Source organism: Acanthaster planci, unplaced genomic scaffold (assembly GCF_054643075.1).
Source record: "Acanthaster planci isolate LZ-2023a unplaced genomic scaffold, COTS_SCS Contig50, whole genome shotgun sequence".
NCBI classification, from domain to species: domain Eukaryota; kingdom Metazoa; phylum Echinodermata; class Asteroidea; order Valvatida; family Acanthasteridae; genus Acanthaster; species Acanthaster planci.
The window spans coordinates 4,785-21,305 of NW_028257674.1; the positions used below are offsets into that span (position 1 = coordinate 4,785).

The window sequence follows — 16,521 nt, forward strand, 5'->3', positions numbered from 1 at the left end:
TGAGATAACTATTTCACAGAAGTTGCCAATATATAGATGCCTACACTTGCACTGAGGTCGCTTAAATTTATCGTAGACACATTTCCCTTTATTCCTGCAGAGGCCTGGAGTACAGCTTACTTCAAAGCCAGGACTTTTCGGTTGTTGAAATATAGTTGAGGGTGAAGGAACAGAAGTTGTTGCAATTGAAGTTTTTGGCATGTGCTGTAGCACTGTAGTTGGTTGTTCCCTCGGAGGAGATATTGTTGTCGGAGGATTTGTAGCTTCTATTGTTGGTTTGTACATGTAAGTTGACCCAGAAGGTAAACTGGGTAGTTCTGGTACAGCTCCTGGTTGACTAGCAGGCTTGATCGTTGGTAAGTGAAGTCTGGGATTTAAACCTGCTCCTGCACCTGGCATGTTGGTGATGTCCAAACTGTTGACCAGAAGAGTCATCAAATAGACTAATGCATAGCAAGTAAAAAAATACAATGCCCATATTGATGAAATGCTGGTGATTTTATTCACACAACTCCTTTGAATAGCCACAAATAGTTGGTTCATGTGAGTGTGACATGACTTCTTGTAAATGATGACTACTCCTAAGCATCTTAATACACATAATGAGGGGTATGCAAGCAGCAAGCTCCTCTAGCCATAGAGCACCAACCCTCCTGAGACGGAAGTTACAGATTAAGGACTGTTCCATTGTTAAAGGGGTTGTTCATATTGGACTGTTCATCAAGATGGTTTTGCATTAAAACAACATGTACATTTTTATTTTACAAACAGTACCAAAAATAAGATAAACTTTTATTATTCTGCTTTATTGTTGTAGTCGTTTTTTCAGTGGAGATAATTGTTTGTAAAACACCTATAAACAACTGTACGTATAAAGGGGGCTCTTGAGTGAAATTGTAGGATAAGTGCCGTGCATCCTGGAAGAGGAAGTGACTTATAAGGCGTGCGGTTCCACACTGAGTCAGTGACATAAAATCAAGAGTTGAAAAGTGTGAGGTCATTATAATATATATAACTGTAAAAGGAAAATAAACCGAGGCTGATATATATTTTAAAAATCAGAAAATTAGTGTGAAAGCTGCATGCATGGGGCTTTATTTTCTTTGATACTTTATTCATGAAGATACAGGTACCTTTCATTGTGCATGATATAATTAATGGAGGATGCAGATGCATCCTCCGTTTAGTCACTGTTACTTGTTTTTGAATGGCTTGACGAGATTAAATGTGCACGATATTGATGAAACTCACATTCAGTCAAATTAAAGTCAGTGCCTTTCATACAATGATGCATCGTGACAAATAGTAAAATGTCATGATGCTGTGTTCATGTGATGGTTTTGGTTTATTTTAATTCTCCTGTCGCAGCCAAGAAGCTGAATTGTGGGCCAGATTACACTCATACAAAATTACCAATAATTGCTAAAGAAAAAACATCTTAAAGAAAGAATTTACTCAGAATAAAAAAACACTAGTTAGAAAAATTCCAAAAATTGGAAACAAAAGCAAGTTCTTTAAAATGTCACTATTACAATTATAAACAATTGAAATAGGACACACGGTCTACAATAAGAAAATTACAAGTAGTTCTCATTCAGTAGTTGCAGCTCACTGCACATATGATCATATGACGTATGACTTGAAATATCAATGGATAAAATAGTCCAAAACGCCCTTTTTTGTAGTTTTTCGAGTGATTCCCGTCATTCATTTGTCAATCCAGAATGCCAAACAGGACATGCTTATTCAACGGTAGGTCTGATATATTGCATGTACACAGTTACAAGATCATTGATTGATATGCCACAACATTTAAGCTGACGTAACAAATAAAGCCTTCTATTAAAGGAATTACTCATCACGGTTACCTGGATATCCCATCTGAGATTATTTTGGATATTAATGCCAAGAATTTTAAGACAGTTTAGTTGATCAAGTGTCGAAGCACCTAAATTCATGTCTGGAATGGATAGCGCTCTTTTTAAAACAAACAGTCATTGCCTGGCATTTATTAGGATTTAATTTCATTTTAGTCGATCAAGTTGATTTTGAATCAAGCTAGTTTGAACAACATCGCTAAATGTGTGGCATAGTGTTAAATCATCTACATATTTATAGTGAATGACTTCAGGAATGTTCGATCCGGCTTCATCTATCATGACTAAAAAGGCAACAGGTCCCAGTTTGGTGCCCCACAGAAAACCCGTATCAATAGACCACCATTCAGAAATCTCATTTTGATAACAGACTGCTGGGTGTGCTCAGAAAGGAAGCGACATATCCAAGGAATGATAGATCTAAGAACACAGGATTCCCTTAATTTAGGAATAAGAATATTGTGGTCCACATGATCAAAGGCCTTAGAAAAGTCTGTGACAACAATAACAGCAGAGTTTTTGGCCGAATCAGTATCGCAATGAATTTGATCCAACATTTTAATCAAATAGTGAGCAGCTGAGTTGTCTTTAAGAGAACCAAACTGTTGTTTGTCTAAATTACATTTGATATCATTTTTGATCCAACTAGTTACAAAGCCTTCTATGACTTTTACACAATACATAAAGGCCAAAGCATATCAAACAACTAATATTTAACATTTAAGACTTCTAAAATTACTCTTGTCAAACAATTAATAAGTAAAGGTAATATTATCATTTTATCCTAAAAATTGGATAATGCTATATGAGCAGATATGATTTTTTTTTAAATGTAAATATTAAGGAGAAGCATGATTACTAACTAAGGTGAATGCCCCAACATGTACATGTGGTGTTATTTATGTCTTATTTTTTCATTTTCTTTTGAGAATTAGAGACAGTTTAAGAAACCTCTTTAATCCTTGAAATTTTACTCCAGTTGTTATTTAGATACTGATACCAGGTCACGTGCTGAGCATAATAAAAAAAAAAGTTAATTGAAAATATGCCAAAAATTGGTAGACATCCTCATGATGTTTCCTTTTCCTGATTTGATTAACAGGTGTTTGTATCAATTTACTTCTATATTGCCTTTGCGGTACTTCATGTGATCACCTGCTTAGCTGTTAGTACACAGATCTACTACATGGGAACATGGAAATTAGGTAAGACTTATCACTTTATATTTAAGTGGCCCATTGGAGAGAAAAACAAGAGGACACCAATCTATTACATCCTTTCAGTCCTTAGTTACCAATTCTTATAATGCAAAATAATAGCTTTCCTGGAAGAATAATTACACAGGAGCTTATTCCATAACTACCCAAAAACAAACAATTTGTTAGTTAATATTTGGATAACTGCAATTGAAGGACTGTACCTTTAACCTCACAAAGTGTAGTTGTGAATTTCCAGTATCAATTGACTAGCAAAATGCAGTATGTGCATATGTGAACACAAAGAGATCTGTGGGGGGGCGTCAGGTTGGCGCAGTGTTTCTTTTTTTTTCTTCACTCATTATCCTGTAATAAGCCATTTAAATTCATGTGAACATAATTTGAATTCTCCATGCTAGAGACACTGCCTTGCAGTGGTACACTGTTTTCAATGGATAAGAAGGGCACAAAGGAATCAGTCCTTTCCAGAGAAAGTGGTTGCTATGCAAAAGCTTGTCCCGAATCACGAGGGATAGCAACAGTGTCTTCAGTCAGGGGAATTCAATTTGCTGTGTTTGTGTGCAATAAGATAACACAGCGTACCAGAGTTTATTCAAATTTAACTTGCAAAAGACTTGTAAATGCTAAATGCACTTTTGGATGATCAGATATAAATCAGTTTTCGGTTCAAACTGTCAGATTGGCAGTCATGCATAAAATCCTTGGTCCACTGCACTCAGCCTACCCAAACAGTCACTACATATGCAAATTTCCAATGCACCTATTATTATTTGCTGAAAGACTTGATCATCCATAGTGCACCCTGGCCTCCCACAATGCATTACGGTCATGCTGCCATGTTCATCCTTTTTCCTCAGCGCCATTATGTAACAGACATAGCTTTTTAGGCATCTTTGAATTTTGAGTCTTTCTTTCTTGCTGCATGGTTCTATCGACTTTTATCATCCTTTACTCCTTCCTGAATGAAGTATTACCTTTTTAGTTTTCTCTTTTTGTTGGTAATAATGTTATTTCTGGTATTTTGGTGATGTTTTCTCTAGTTTCTTTGTATGTGCATCCTGTAGGGGCTTATTATTGATACCACGAGGTGCAATCTGCTTTGATGACCCTGCCGTACTTAGTGACAAGCCTAGCCACTTGAACGGGCTTAATATATTTTAAGTGGCCCAGATGAGGATAAAGACCTAACCCACTCAAGCGGGTAGAACATATTTTAAGCGGCTTTAGATAGGGATGAGGCCTAACCACTTGAGCGTGCTGAATGTATTTTTAAGAGGTTCAGACGGGGATGAGGCCTAGCTGGTCAATCTAGAGAAAACTCGCTGGGATCCAATCAAGTCCCTTGTTTCTGCCTGCAACACAGGGATAAAGGCCTAGTCGTTTGAACACAGGTACCAGCTGGGATCTAGCTAGGCAACTCTTCGGGGAGTCTGAGGATGATTGACCACTTGAGCAAGGGTACTGGCTAGGATTTAGTGAGGTACTTAGTCTCCACAGTCTATTGCCGGTTTACCAAGCTACCCAAGACTCCTGAGAGTGCACTCCATCAGTTGTCTCCTGCACCTGTCCATAGCAACCGCTAAGGCCAGAGGAACTCACAGGCTGCGCCCAACTTATCCTATTTTCACATCCCCAAGAAACACCTGGTCATGCCTTGACCAATCATTCAGCCTGCTCATACTGGCTTAGACGAGGTTTGCTCTTCAATTGATCTGCCCCCAAAAGCACTCGTCTTTTTAATACGCCCTTCTGTATCCATGAATAAACCTCTTCACCAGCAATTTTGTCTGAGCACACTTTCACTCGCCAGGACACTGAAAACACAAAAGTAAGCTCCCTCTGCTATATCAGTGTCCTGTGACGAGAGCTTCACGTGGGTGGAATTGTTTTTCACAGCCTCAGGGCTGTTTCAATTTGAATAATTCACTATTTACATATTCAACCTTCAATTTGATGGAATATCCAAACATTATGTCACACCAACCGGCAGATTATTTATGAAGAGACCATATATAAAAACAGTTACAATAACACACACAATTGTACATTATGATCAGTATAGTAGCTTCTTACATCTAGGAATATCACCAGCCAAGACTTGGCAAGATGTGAGAGACAAAGAATGCTTGTTGCCCTGCTGAAGATTTCTGTTTTAAGTTGTTCAATGAATAATTTTTTTTATTGTTGTAAGATTTCTAATGCTTTTTATTTGAATCTGCTCAAAACAAGCCTCCATTGTGCAATTTTTCTCATTTATTCCAATAAACTAAAAGAACATTTTCTCTTCCTTTTCAGGAATTTCACATTTGAATATTCAAATTCGAGAAATAATATTCAAATATTCAACAATCAATCAAATATTCGATTATTCGGATATTCGTCACAGCCCTGCACAGCCTGGCCCTTTGCAGCCTTGGATGAAGAATTTAATGGCACATTTGAACAAATTGTTGGAAGTGCGTAATACCCGCCAACCCATACCCTTACTGCATCAGAGTCATCCTGCCTGATGCTCCTTTGTCCCCCTCTATTGCAGCTGAGCCAGTGCTGAGTGTCAACTTGTACCTTTCCTAGATTGAGGCAAGTACTATCTCTCTCACATACACAAACATCTCTCAATCCCCCCCCCCCCCGTGATACTGCAGCTGACTCTAGCCCCATACAACTTTTTGTGCTGGGGTCAGACAACTCCCTACTACAAAACGCACTGTCCTTCACGTTCAACCCAATCCAGTGAAGGACGGTTCCCACCCAACATTCTTCCTCACATCTAATGGAACCAGGCCAATAATTTTCCATCATCACTCTGAAACCATTGCATAGATTATTCGCTTAGGAATTTCTGTATGTATGGTAGTACACTTCCCATCCAGGGCCTTATCCATTTGATCTCCTGGATGCCTCTCTCCTCACTCCCACTCACAGAGGAGGACCGCGAGTTCTCACCTATCTCACCACTCCTATGTCACCACTCACAGAGCGGAGCCATGGGTTCCTTTACTGCATATACATAGAGAAGACATACATATTCCAAGCTCTACCCTTTGGTCTGTCAGCTCCACCCGTAGCCTTCACCCAGGTTGCGACGACCATCGTCATCCATCTACGACTGCTGGACCTCATGTTTTTTTTCTGGTACCCAGACAACTACCTGATTATTGGCCAGACCTAGGACGAGGCTGTGGCTCCAACCCTGACCTCACCATAGACTGGGATTCCTCGTCGACCAAAGAATATCAACACTTGTGCCATTTCAGCTTCCAACATACCTTGGGGTGATACTCGTTCTCTGCTAAGACATCATCACCCCACAGTCAAACGAGTTGCCTTAACGCTGGTCATCTCACAGATGAAACTCAAAATACTGATGACAACCTATGCATCATACATGTAGCTTGGATAGGAGGCCTCCCTTCTTCCTCATCAGATTTCATTGAATCGGGATGCTCAATTCCAGTGAAGTCACGTCAATGTCTTGGAACTGCCAGCTATTTTCAATGCCTTGTGCCACTTTCTCGTATACATCCAAAGAAGGAGTGTCTTGATCTGCTTGAACAATTCAACTGTGGTGGCCTCTATCAATCATCAAGATGGCACGCATTCACCGCAATTATGCATCTCAACTTGGGAGATTCTGCATTGGTCGATCAATCACCTGATCGACCTGGAAACTGTTCATTGCTGATCCAATAATTCCGTCACGGATGCACTGTCCCGCGGCATTATCCGCCCAACAGAATGGACTCTCCAAAACTCACTTTTTGGTGATAGAAAGCCCTTGCATCAACCTCTTGTCATCAGCCACCTAGACACAAATCTCGGTGTTTTGGGCCATGGATGCTCTGCAGACTTTTGTTGGGGAAAAATTTGTAGGCTTACTTTACGTTTTTGTTTTTGTTTTCAGACCTTGGGATGTTCAAAAGGGCCCTCATTATTATTCGCACTGAACTCTGCAAGTGTGCCAAACCAGTTTATATTGTAAGTAAGCTCTCATTCTATCTCACTCAACATGTATGTAGAGCCTTTACTTTACATGGATCATTCCGTGCAGTTGGATAACAAAGTGTGACAGAGGAGCTGAAATGTTTAAATTCACTTATGTGTCATACCCCCCCCCAGTTTTCACACATTATTAACTGTATTTCTCCTAACTAGTTATACTTTTGCAATAACGAAAGGGGACAAGGAAATATTCAAGTATTACGCATCGTGCATCTGGTTGTGGATGTAACACAGAAACCACAGAGTTTCAATGTGGAGAAAAGATTTCTCGAAGTAACGAAATGTTATGAAAAGTCTTTTGTTATGTTCTAAATATTGGCAAGTATCCCAACAAAAGTAAAACGAAATAAGGGAATATAACACAAGAACGAATCAGGGTACATGTACATGTAGGTATATGTACTCATTTTGGCAAAATTTTCCAGACCAAGTACTGTGTGGTCAGGCTGAGCATTTTCCCTTATTCGGTCAGTATGGTTGGGTTCAAATGAAGTGCAATCTTTGTGGCCCAATATATAGCCGCATGGATGCAATATTTATTTTGATCTTTACCACGTTTATCCAGTGTTGTAGTCGAGAACACTTAAGACCTTCACACGACCACACAAGACCAGCACAAGACCGATACAAGACCTCTAGTCTTAATTCAAGTCACAAGCTATTCAAATGAACTGCAACAAAAGTATTCCTTTGTCATTGTTCACCCTGTTACTTCTGACTGGTCTTGTGGGTGGTCTTGTGATGGTCTCAACTACAAAATTGCATTTATCCTCGATTGTATTTAAAATACACTGAAATTATCATGTCAGATCTCACAGGAAACAGTGCCAAAAATTTGACACTTTATTTATGATTTCCCAGCCGGAATGTTGTCAAAATCCTGTCCGTGCGCGGAGTGCAAGTTATAGGAACAGGGTGCTAATGGTAATGAACCCCACTATGGCCTGCTGGCTTGCACACACCATGTTGTGTTCACTATCATGGTTCTTCACAGTGTGGATAGTGCTCTACAAGCAATCCTTGAGGGATATGTGGAACTAGATGTATTAGCAACAAGACTATATCATTTTTCACCTGTGGGGGGGTCCAAAATACTTGGGTATGTACCATATTTTCCCTTTTTTTATGTTGAGATAATAATACCGCCACAGAAGGATGCAAACTGGAATGATTGCTTAACTGTAACTGGTTTATATTTTTGGTTTGAACATGTGCTCAAAACCTGTTTATGTACGAATTTCAGCTATGGCTCCTCCAAGGGGATTGCGGAACCACCTGTATTCTTACATAATGGTAATTAATGGTGATTGCAAAAACAAGGTCTGGATGTACTGTAACTTGGAAATTGTCAGAGTTGTTCTGATCAATTGTGAATTGTAAATTATCAAAATTTACCGATACTGCCTTGAAATCAGTGATAGCGGTCTCTAATGGCTGAATTTACTTCCAACAAACTCAGGGTGGCATAACTCCATTGCAGCCATAACGTGTGGAAACTCTGTGTTTGACAAGTGAGAAAATACATGTACATGCCAGAAGACATCTGGCAAGTGATGGTTTGTTTGGCAAATTCTAAGCAAGAGCTAGCTGTTGAAGCATGGAAGAATCCATTTCTAACGAGGGGCATACACTTCCGCGTTACGGAACACCAAGGGTTGCAGATGTAACAGAATAGCTGTGGACACTACGCTCGGCATTCTGGCAAGAACAGATTTGTTCTTTAGAACTGAAATACAGCAGTGAATGCCGAGTTGATTAAAGGACATCTGGGTCATAGTTTTCAAACCATGGTGATGTAATTAGCAATTTTTTTCCAGGTCCAAAATACAAACTCCTGTTTCGGATGTAACATGACTATTTGTGTATGGAAATCACATTACGTCTGTACCCTGGAACAAAACAGGGGCTCACTTATGAAGGAGGGATAGTTCACATAAACTATATAGTGAACTAACAAGGGTTGATGTAGATGCCAACATGTACAAAATATGACAATATCTATATTTACTTTCAACCCACTCTCTTTGTTTCTTAAAGTCCCATTTATTTTACCAAAAGAAAATGGTTTTACATAAACAGAAACCACTTTTTTGTGCTTTATGCTGCAAAACATGTTTCCTCACATATGAACAAAATGGTTCAACAGTATACCTCTCTGTGTTCTTCTCATGATATAAATTTAAGTGGCTAAATATTTGAGTAGCTATGGATTTACTTCATAGTCAAATAACCAGGTGTTGCCCGACTTCATGGAATGACCCAGTTTTCTAGTTTGATATACATAGAGTTCTCACCAAAATATGTGTTGCTATTCGTTGCCCCACTCTTTTGAGATGTATGCTCTTGAAGTTAGTGTATGTTTCATTCTATTTGCCTGTTATCAAGGAATGTTAAAGTCACGTGTAAAATGACTTCATCTGCAAGTGTGTAGAGGCCATTTCACTGCAAGCAGAAACTATTTCATCTAGTTAAAAACAGTCAGAAAAGAGTGCATTCTAACACTTTCAACGCACAGTAGTCAGCTTACAAACTGAAATTGTGACCCGGTACATCGAAATCAGGAATAAGTCACAAATTGTACATGGTCAGAAAGAAAACTATCATGCTCCTTTGCTTCACTCATCTTCTATTGATGGACACTTCATTCTTGGTTTTATTATACAGAATGGGAGAGGGGGTTTCACTAGGCTGCTGGGTGCTTCAACCTTCTGCTTGCAAATAGGTACTGGTACAATAACAGTTCAATATGGAATTGATGAAAACCTTAAACATTAAGTTACAGCTTTCATTTCAGAAAAGAAACATTGGTCAAATACTAATAGCATTGAGTTTAAATAATCCAAAATCTATATAGATTCTCAAGTATTGAAATATTTTGCATCACTAAATGAGCAAGTTATGCAAACTTCATGTAAACAAATATGTACAGAGTGATCCTATGACCAAGAACATGTAGCGCCAAATAATTGTAACTGTAATAGAGCCAATGATTTTCCATTTCAAAAACGGGTATTTTCTGTTTCACCAAATCCCAAATTCCACTTCAGAAATTCAAATTCCATTTCATACCTTAGTAAGCATGAAAAAGGAAAGCAAGTTTTAAACTACTGGTATGCATGAAAACCATTTGCCCAAGCATATTCCCCCCCCTGGAAAAAAATAAAAGAAAGAAAGTAATAGTGTTTGGATATACTCTGTAATGTTTCAGACTTTTTAAAATAATTTTCTGTGGTGATAATTTTTTTTAAAAATCTACACAATAAATACGGCATCCCCCCTTGATTTGCCATTGGAGTGATCATCAAAAACTTGCTGTGTCTCTCCTCGTGTATGAAATCAAATTACATTTAAATATATGTACAGTGTACATGTACAGTGAAGTCACAGGGTAGGTCTTGCATGCAACAGTCATTGATCACAATATGCCAGACATCGACCAGCCATATTATTTGGCAGTGGTGTGACAAAATTCAGAAAGATAACATTAAATCTGAGCCTTAAAATGCACGTTTGTGACTGAAAACTTAGCTCTTCATCTTGGAATATGTTCTTCCACTAAAAGAGAAAAGGAAACACTTACAGTTATGGTATACTGGCTTAAATCATGGGCCACTCCCTGGTACACACAGTACCAATGTAAAGTACACTCCACACAGGAGGTGACTGCTCACAGTGCAAGCTAGTAAGGCAGTGACTTGGGGGATGCACATGGCATCTCAGTGTTAAACAAAATCACTGAAGCAAAACCTAATTTGCCAAATGCTGATTTCCATGTGAAAGATAAACTTAGATACTCCCTGGGTCAACTTCATTGCTAAAGAGGGGGATTTAAACACAGTGCAAGGTATATGTGAGTCAAAGAATAATAAATTTACTATATTTAAGAACACATTGTGACACATATACAATACGTGACAGAAATCATTGCTAAAAAATACAGCAGTTGAAGCTGAAATATGTGTATCCTTTTCTTAAGGTACTGTGGATACACATAAGTGTTTGTCTTCTGAAAGAAAGAAGCTTTTAAGATAATTATGCTATTGCAAAAACACATTGAGCATTTTATGAGATGTGATTGTGATTACATTCACTCTCCAAGCTGCCCAAGTGACAACTTACAATTCCAACTTGTATGGCTGAATGTCACCCCCAAAAAAAGGTTTATTCTGTTTCAACCAATTTCAATTCCATTTCCCATACCTTAGATCTTATAAATTTCTAATAATGCTCAACCACTCCTTGCCAGGCGACCCGTTTCAAGTACATAGGCTTTATATGCAGAGCCGAGGAGCCCAGAACTGGGGCAAAAGAGTTGGGCCTTATAACAAAAGACTGTACTCCGCACAAAAGACTGAGCTGCTGGGCATTGCCGACATTTTTTTGCTCTCAATAGAGGAGATAATCCAGCCTTGTTTCGAAACAGTATACCGCGGTTTGAGGCATTTAGAGCAAGCGGATTACCACTGGGGACAAAAGCTCTCCACCACCACAGCGATGAGCCACACAGCACCGCTGCACACTAATCTGGCCCCTATTGAAAAGAGGTCAGCAATGCACAGAGCCAGTTTTGGGAACAAAAGAATCTTACGTAACACCGCACAATCTGGGCTCTTTTTCCAAGACTGCAGGCCTGGCTGAAATATTCAGGAGTCAATGAATTTCACCTGTCAGCTTTAGAGTAGTGCCCAGAGAGTCCTTCATTTTGGTATAAATGGCCATTAAATGAAATGATGAAATTTCGAAGAATTTTGAAAACAGAAAATCTTAAAAAGGACCCGGCATCTTGCCTTGCTCAAGAAAAATCCACCGGGCAACAAGTGGTTAAAAACCCACTACCATGCAAACAGATTCTGCTGATCTTCACTAACACCATAGCTCTTTATAAAGATATAATCTCAGCAAAGAAGGTTGGGAGATGAAGTAATTTAAGATCTATTGGAATAAGTTAGAAGAAGAACTCGGTGCAGGTGAAGACCCTGAACTGTTTCTGTTACTCGGAAAGCTCTTTAAATGGAGATACACATCAATGACTTTGACTTTGTTAAATGGGAATAGGACACATGAGTGCAGCATGGGGAGCTCACCCAAATTCCAAGGATGTTTTCATTCATTCATCGTTCATTCAACCAAAAGAATCTAAATTTCATAACCTTTCAATGGTACACATTACAAGTGTTGTAGATGGTAACCTCTCAGTTTCATATATACACTTCCAAATATACAGAAACTGCCACATTGATGTTTTCAACATCAACCCACATCCCCACTTATACTCAGCCATTACATAAAATGTTCTCATGTTGCTAATTACGATCTACTGGGTCACAAATGTATAGACAGCCTCAATCTAAACTGTCCTTGAAAATTCTAATCAGACATTTCAGGAAGAGATTGGTGCCAGGAATTTTATTCTAAACAGTAGTTTAAAGGGTGTATTGTCAGTATACCACACACAACATTGGTAAACTCACAAACAATTTTACCACTCCACTTGAGTGGAAATTTGTTATTCGTTATTTATTATCTTTGTTAATCTATTTTATTTATATTTTTAATGTACAATGTTAGCCTTGTGTTGTCTGTAACAAGCATTTCAAAAACAATAATTGTAGAATGCATTGGAAATACCATTTGTTTCTAAAAAATTTTCTTCTTTTTTTTTTCTTTTCTTTATAATTCATTAGGAATGATGTTGGGAGAAGAATCATGCAATTCCACCTTCATGTGAATTGGCTAGCCATAAATGTCACTAAGAATGATGCAATCACTTTTGGCTCTTTTTTCTCCTTATTGAAGGCAATAAATTTATTGCAAATTCTCTTTATGCATGCAGCTATACATTGAATTTCTGGTTTGTTGCAATTTAGTTGTACCTTGTATGGACAATCTTGAAAAAAGGATAGACTGAATAAGGGGCAGGCATTTCAGTTTAAGGCTCTCAGCCAGTCTTTTCTGGGTTGGTCTGCTTTCTTGCTGTGACTCTTCTCCACTTTAGTATTTAAAAATATTTTGCTTCAATGTTTAGATATACTTTCATAAATACGTCAGACAGTCTCCCTATTTAACAACTTGCAATTTGACCATGTATTGACATTTGATAATGCCCGCTGAGATGTGATAATGCCTGCAGCGTAAAATGCTCTGGCACCTGGATGTGAGACAGTTTACTCCATCCCTATTGGTTAAGAGTCTGCGTGCAGTGGAGCACATGCCATGTCCATATATGGATATTCTTCTGGACAATTTGCACAAGGAATATACCATAAAATGTACAAGGGTGTTCTGGAAAATGAAAATAAATGTTTAGAACAAAATAGTTGGAAATCTATCACGTATTGACTTATTTTGACCCAAACTAAAAAGCTTTTTATGAATAGGAATAAATATGTTCTTGGCCAGTCTTAACCCCTTCGTGACAGAGGACTGCAAATGCAGCAGATTGTGTGAGGATTTGTGCATACCACACATACAGTCTATTCACCATGCAGCTGCTGGTTCAATGGGGCCTTCTGCTGGACAGAGCTTTGCATACTGGGCGTACCACAGCCCAGCAGTCACAGTCAAAATAATCCCGCCATGAAGGGGTTAAACTAACGGGCATTAGTCGCGTCCATTCTCCTGAGCCGGTCTTAAATGCATGTTAAGCACATATTTATCCTGTTATTAAAGTAAAATTCTTAAATACATGGGTCAGCTTTTCTATTTATATTGGTAAAAGTGCATCACATGATCATGTATTAACATTTAATAATGTGAATGTGATGGGATGCTGTCTGCTACGTAAAGCACACGCTGGCACCTGGATACGATTAATCTATTCTGATTGGTCAAGTGTCTGTGTGCACCCGGCACGTGGAACTTGCCACGTACAGCCAAGTCCATATGAGGAGATTCTTCTGGGCTAGTTGCACAAGGGATATACCAGTAAATGGACGGGGGGTGTTTGGGGAAATAAAAGTAAAATTCTTGAACAAAATCCGTGGAAATTTATCTTATATTAATTTTCTTCTGACTCTCTGTCTAAGACAGCATTTATGAATGGGAATAAATATGTGCTTGGCTGGTCTTAAACTGTAGTTCTCCTGAAGAGAATGAATGCTGATAATGCTCAAGCTACAGGCAAGGGCCTTAGTTGCATCCATTTTCTTAAATGTATCCTTTAAATATCCCCTTTAAAAAGCAGTAACAGGAAAATAACAGACATTGTGAATAATGGACAAAGGAGAGCATTTATTTGCTTAACACGCAACAGTTTGTTTTTCATTGCAGGATCGAATGATTGTGCTCACTGTAGCAAACGCCATCAATTGGTCAATGTAAGTATATTGAAAGTGTCATGGAATAATCCTGCTTCATTTTAGCTATCAGTATCTAGTGGCTGTCACTCTAATAAATGCAATCCCCAGATGTAAATGTATCATATGGAAGGGATTACTAGATTCAATTCTATATGTATGAAACCTAAAGTGCATATGTCACCAGTTCAGTTGAAGTTTCCATTTGCTGTTTTTGTTTATCAAATTAGATTTATCCCTATGTACCTCATTGTGCTCTTTAGTAAAGACAGTTGTGATAGTTCCATGCTCCCCGGATGAGTACTTTCAACCATTCTTCGTTTCTGTTACAGAAATACCTCATACCAACAAATGCATTATCAAGTCACTAGCACAAGCACTTGCACCGAGAACAGTAGAAGTCCTTAACATCATCCCACAATCTGCGTGTCGCATGCCCCATTATCACATGTATTGCACAAGTAACTTTCCAGTTTGTTTCCAGTAATGATGCCAAGTACATGTGTTTCGTTTAAGTTCTATTCATATTCTTTGCTCTGTGCTGGAACATATTTCTAAATCTTCCACTTCTACATCTTGTAAAGTGCTAAAATGAAGAAAGATGGAAATGTAGTTCATGGAGTTAGCTGTCATCACTGTCAATCACAGCATTCATTAAAAACTGTTACTGTGAGATACTGAGTGCGTTCAGTGACAAAGGAATGGAACGATCTCACCTGATTTATTCGCCATCTTGGAAATTTTTAAGCTTACAGCTTGAACACTTGAGGGTGCACTTTAGATACAAAATAATGAGCTGAACTGGTGGATTGTGAGAGGCAGCAAGTATCCAACATTTCCTCCCCACTAAAACTGTAGAGTCCACATTTCAAGTTTCAAATGTCCAGTTCAGCTGTTTGAATTGTATACTGAACTTAGCTGGTTTCATTTGTGTGTTTATGAGGATAGGGAATGTTATACAAAGTGCAGTTTCTTTTGTTTTTGCTTCACTGTCAAACACTGAGTATTATGGAATCTCAACATGAGTTTCTTAAAACTTTTTTTTTTGGGTTGGTTGTTTAACTAAAACTGAACTTAATTTCCCTTTCTCTCTCTTTTTTTTTTCAACTTAAACTAACTTAACCTAACTTAAAGTAGGGTGGCCACCCAAGCCTGTGGGGTGTTATGAGTGTAAGGGTTTAGAGATCCAGCCTGTCTGGTGGTTTGTGTTTCCTCTGTGGGTAGGCTAGGTGGCTCTGACGTTGGGTTCATGGAAGTAGTCAGTGGATCTGCTTCAGAATGGATGACTGCTGGAGTCTGCATGGATTGAGTAGGGGTTAGAGAATCCGGTGTCTTCTGGTCAGTGGTGTCTGGAACAATCTGGGGCACTGGGTCTTGCTGGATCATCTCAGGCTGCTGGTTGAAGATGTGTGGTTTCCCAGTATCGGCATCAAGAAGCTGATCAATGTGTCTGTGCCAGATGGAGTCTGGGCCGACTTGAACCTCGTACGACAAGGGCCCAGTTTTGTTTTACATCCAATGAGGCTGACAAGTGCTGAAACTTTTTGCTCATTAACAACTCCATTGGCTTCAAATACTGCTTGAGATGCTCCACATATGTGGGCCAGTCCTCTTCTTTGCTGTTAAATGGGTCAATTCGACCAATGAGTCCCGATACCATAATGTTCCCCGACTACACACGTGTGTATGTTCACGTATTAGCAAAACCTGACAGTGGTCCAGCAGCACAGTACCATATCACTGGCAGCTGCTACACAACACATGCAGTCGGCAAGGCTTAAATATGTTAAATATAGACCCGTATGCTCTATACAGACACTATGCATTGCATATAATAAGTCACAGTGGTTCAAGGGTTAAGAAGCATTTGAAAGCAAATGTGCGTTTGTATCCATTCAGTATCAGATTGTATAATTGTCATGTAGAGAATGTAGAGACCTTTCTTCACATAGTTTTTCTTTTCATGTTTTAATGCTCTCATGAATGGTTGGCCCAATTGGAGTGAAACCTTATATGTCAGTATTCCATCATGTGTTACAGATAAAAACTGAGCTAGGTGATGTCATAATAATGTCATCAATTGAATTTTTTACAAATTGTGTTTTTTTTATTTTAAAATTTTTGCAACAT

At 38.7% G+C, this 16,521-nt stretch overlaps 1 protein-coding gene across 2 annotated transcripts in view; it reads left to right on the forward strand.

Annotated features, from left to right (window-relative positions):
• Positions 1-2,984: 2,984 nt before the first annotated feature.
• The window catches only part of LOC147795366 (SID1 transmembrane family member 1-like), a 79,696-nt gene continuing 66,159 nt past the window's right edge, over positions 2,985-16,521 (forward strand). For both annotated transcript variants that reach the window (XM_087131993.1, XM_087131994.1), the window contains exons 1-3: positions 2,985-3,082; positions 6,999-7,072; positions 14,366-14,412. In XM_087131993.1, coding sequence (XP_086988119.1) covers positions 3,064-3,082; positions 6,999-7,072; positions 14,366-14,412 — 140 coding nt within the window. In that variant the 5' untranslated portion in view covers positions 2,985-3,063. The remainder of the gene's footprint in view (positions 3,083-6,998; positions 7,073-14,365; positions 14,413-16,521) is intronic.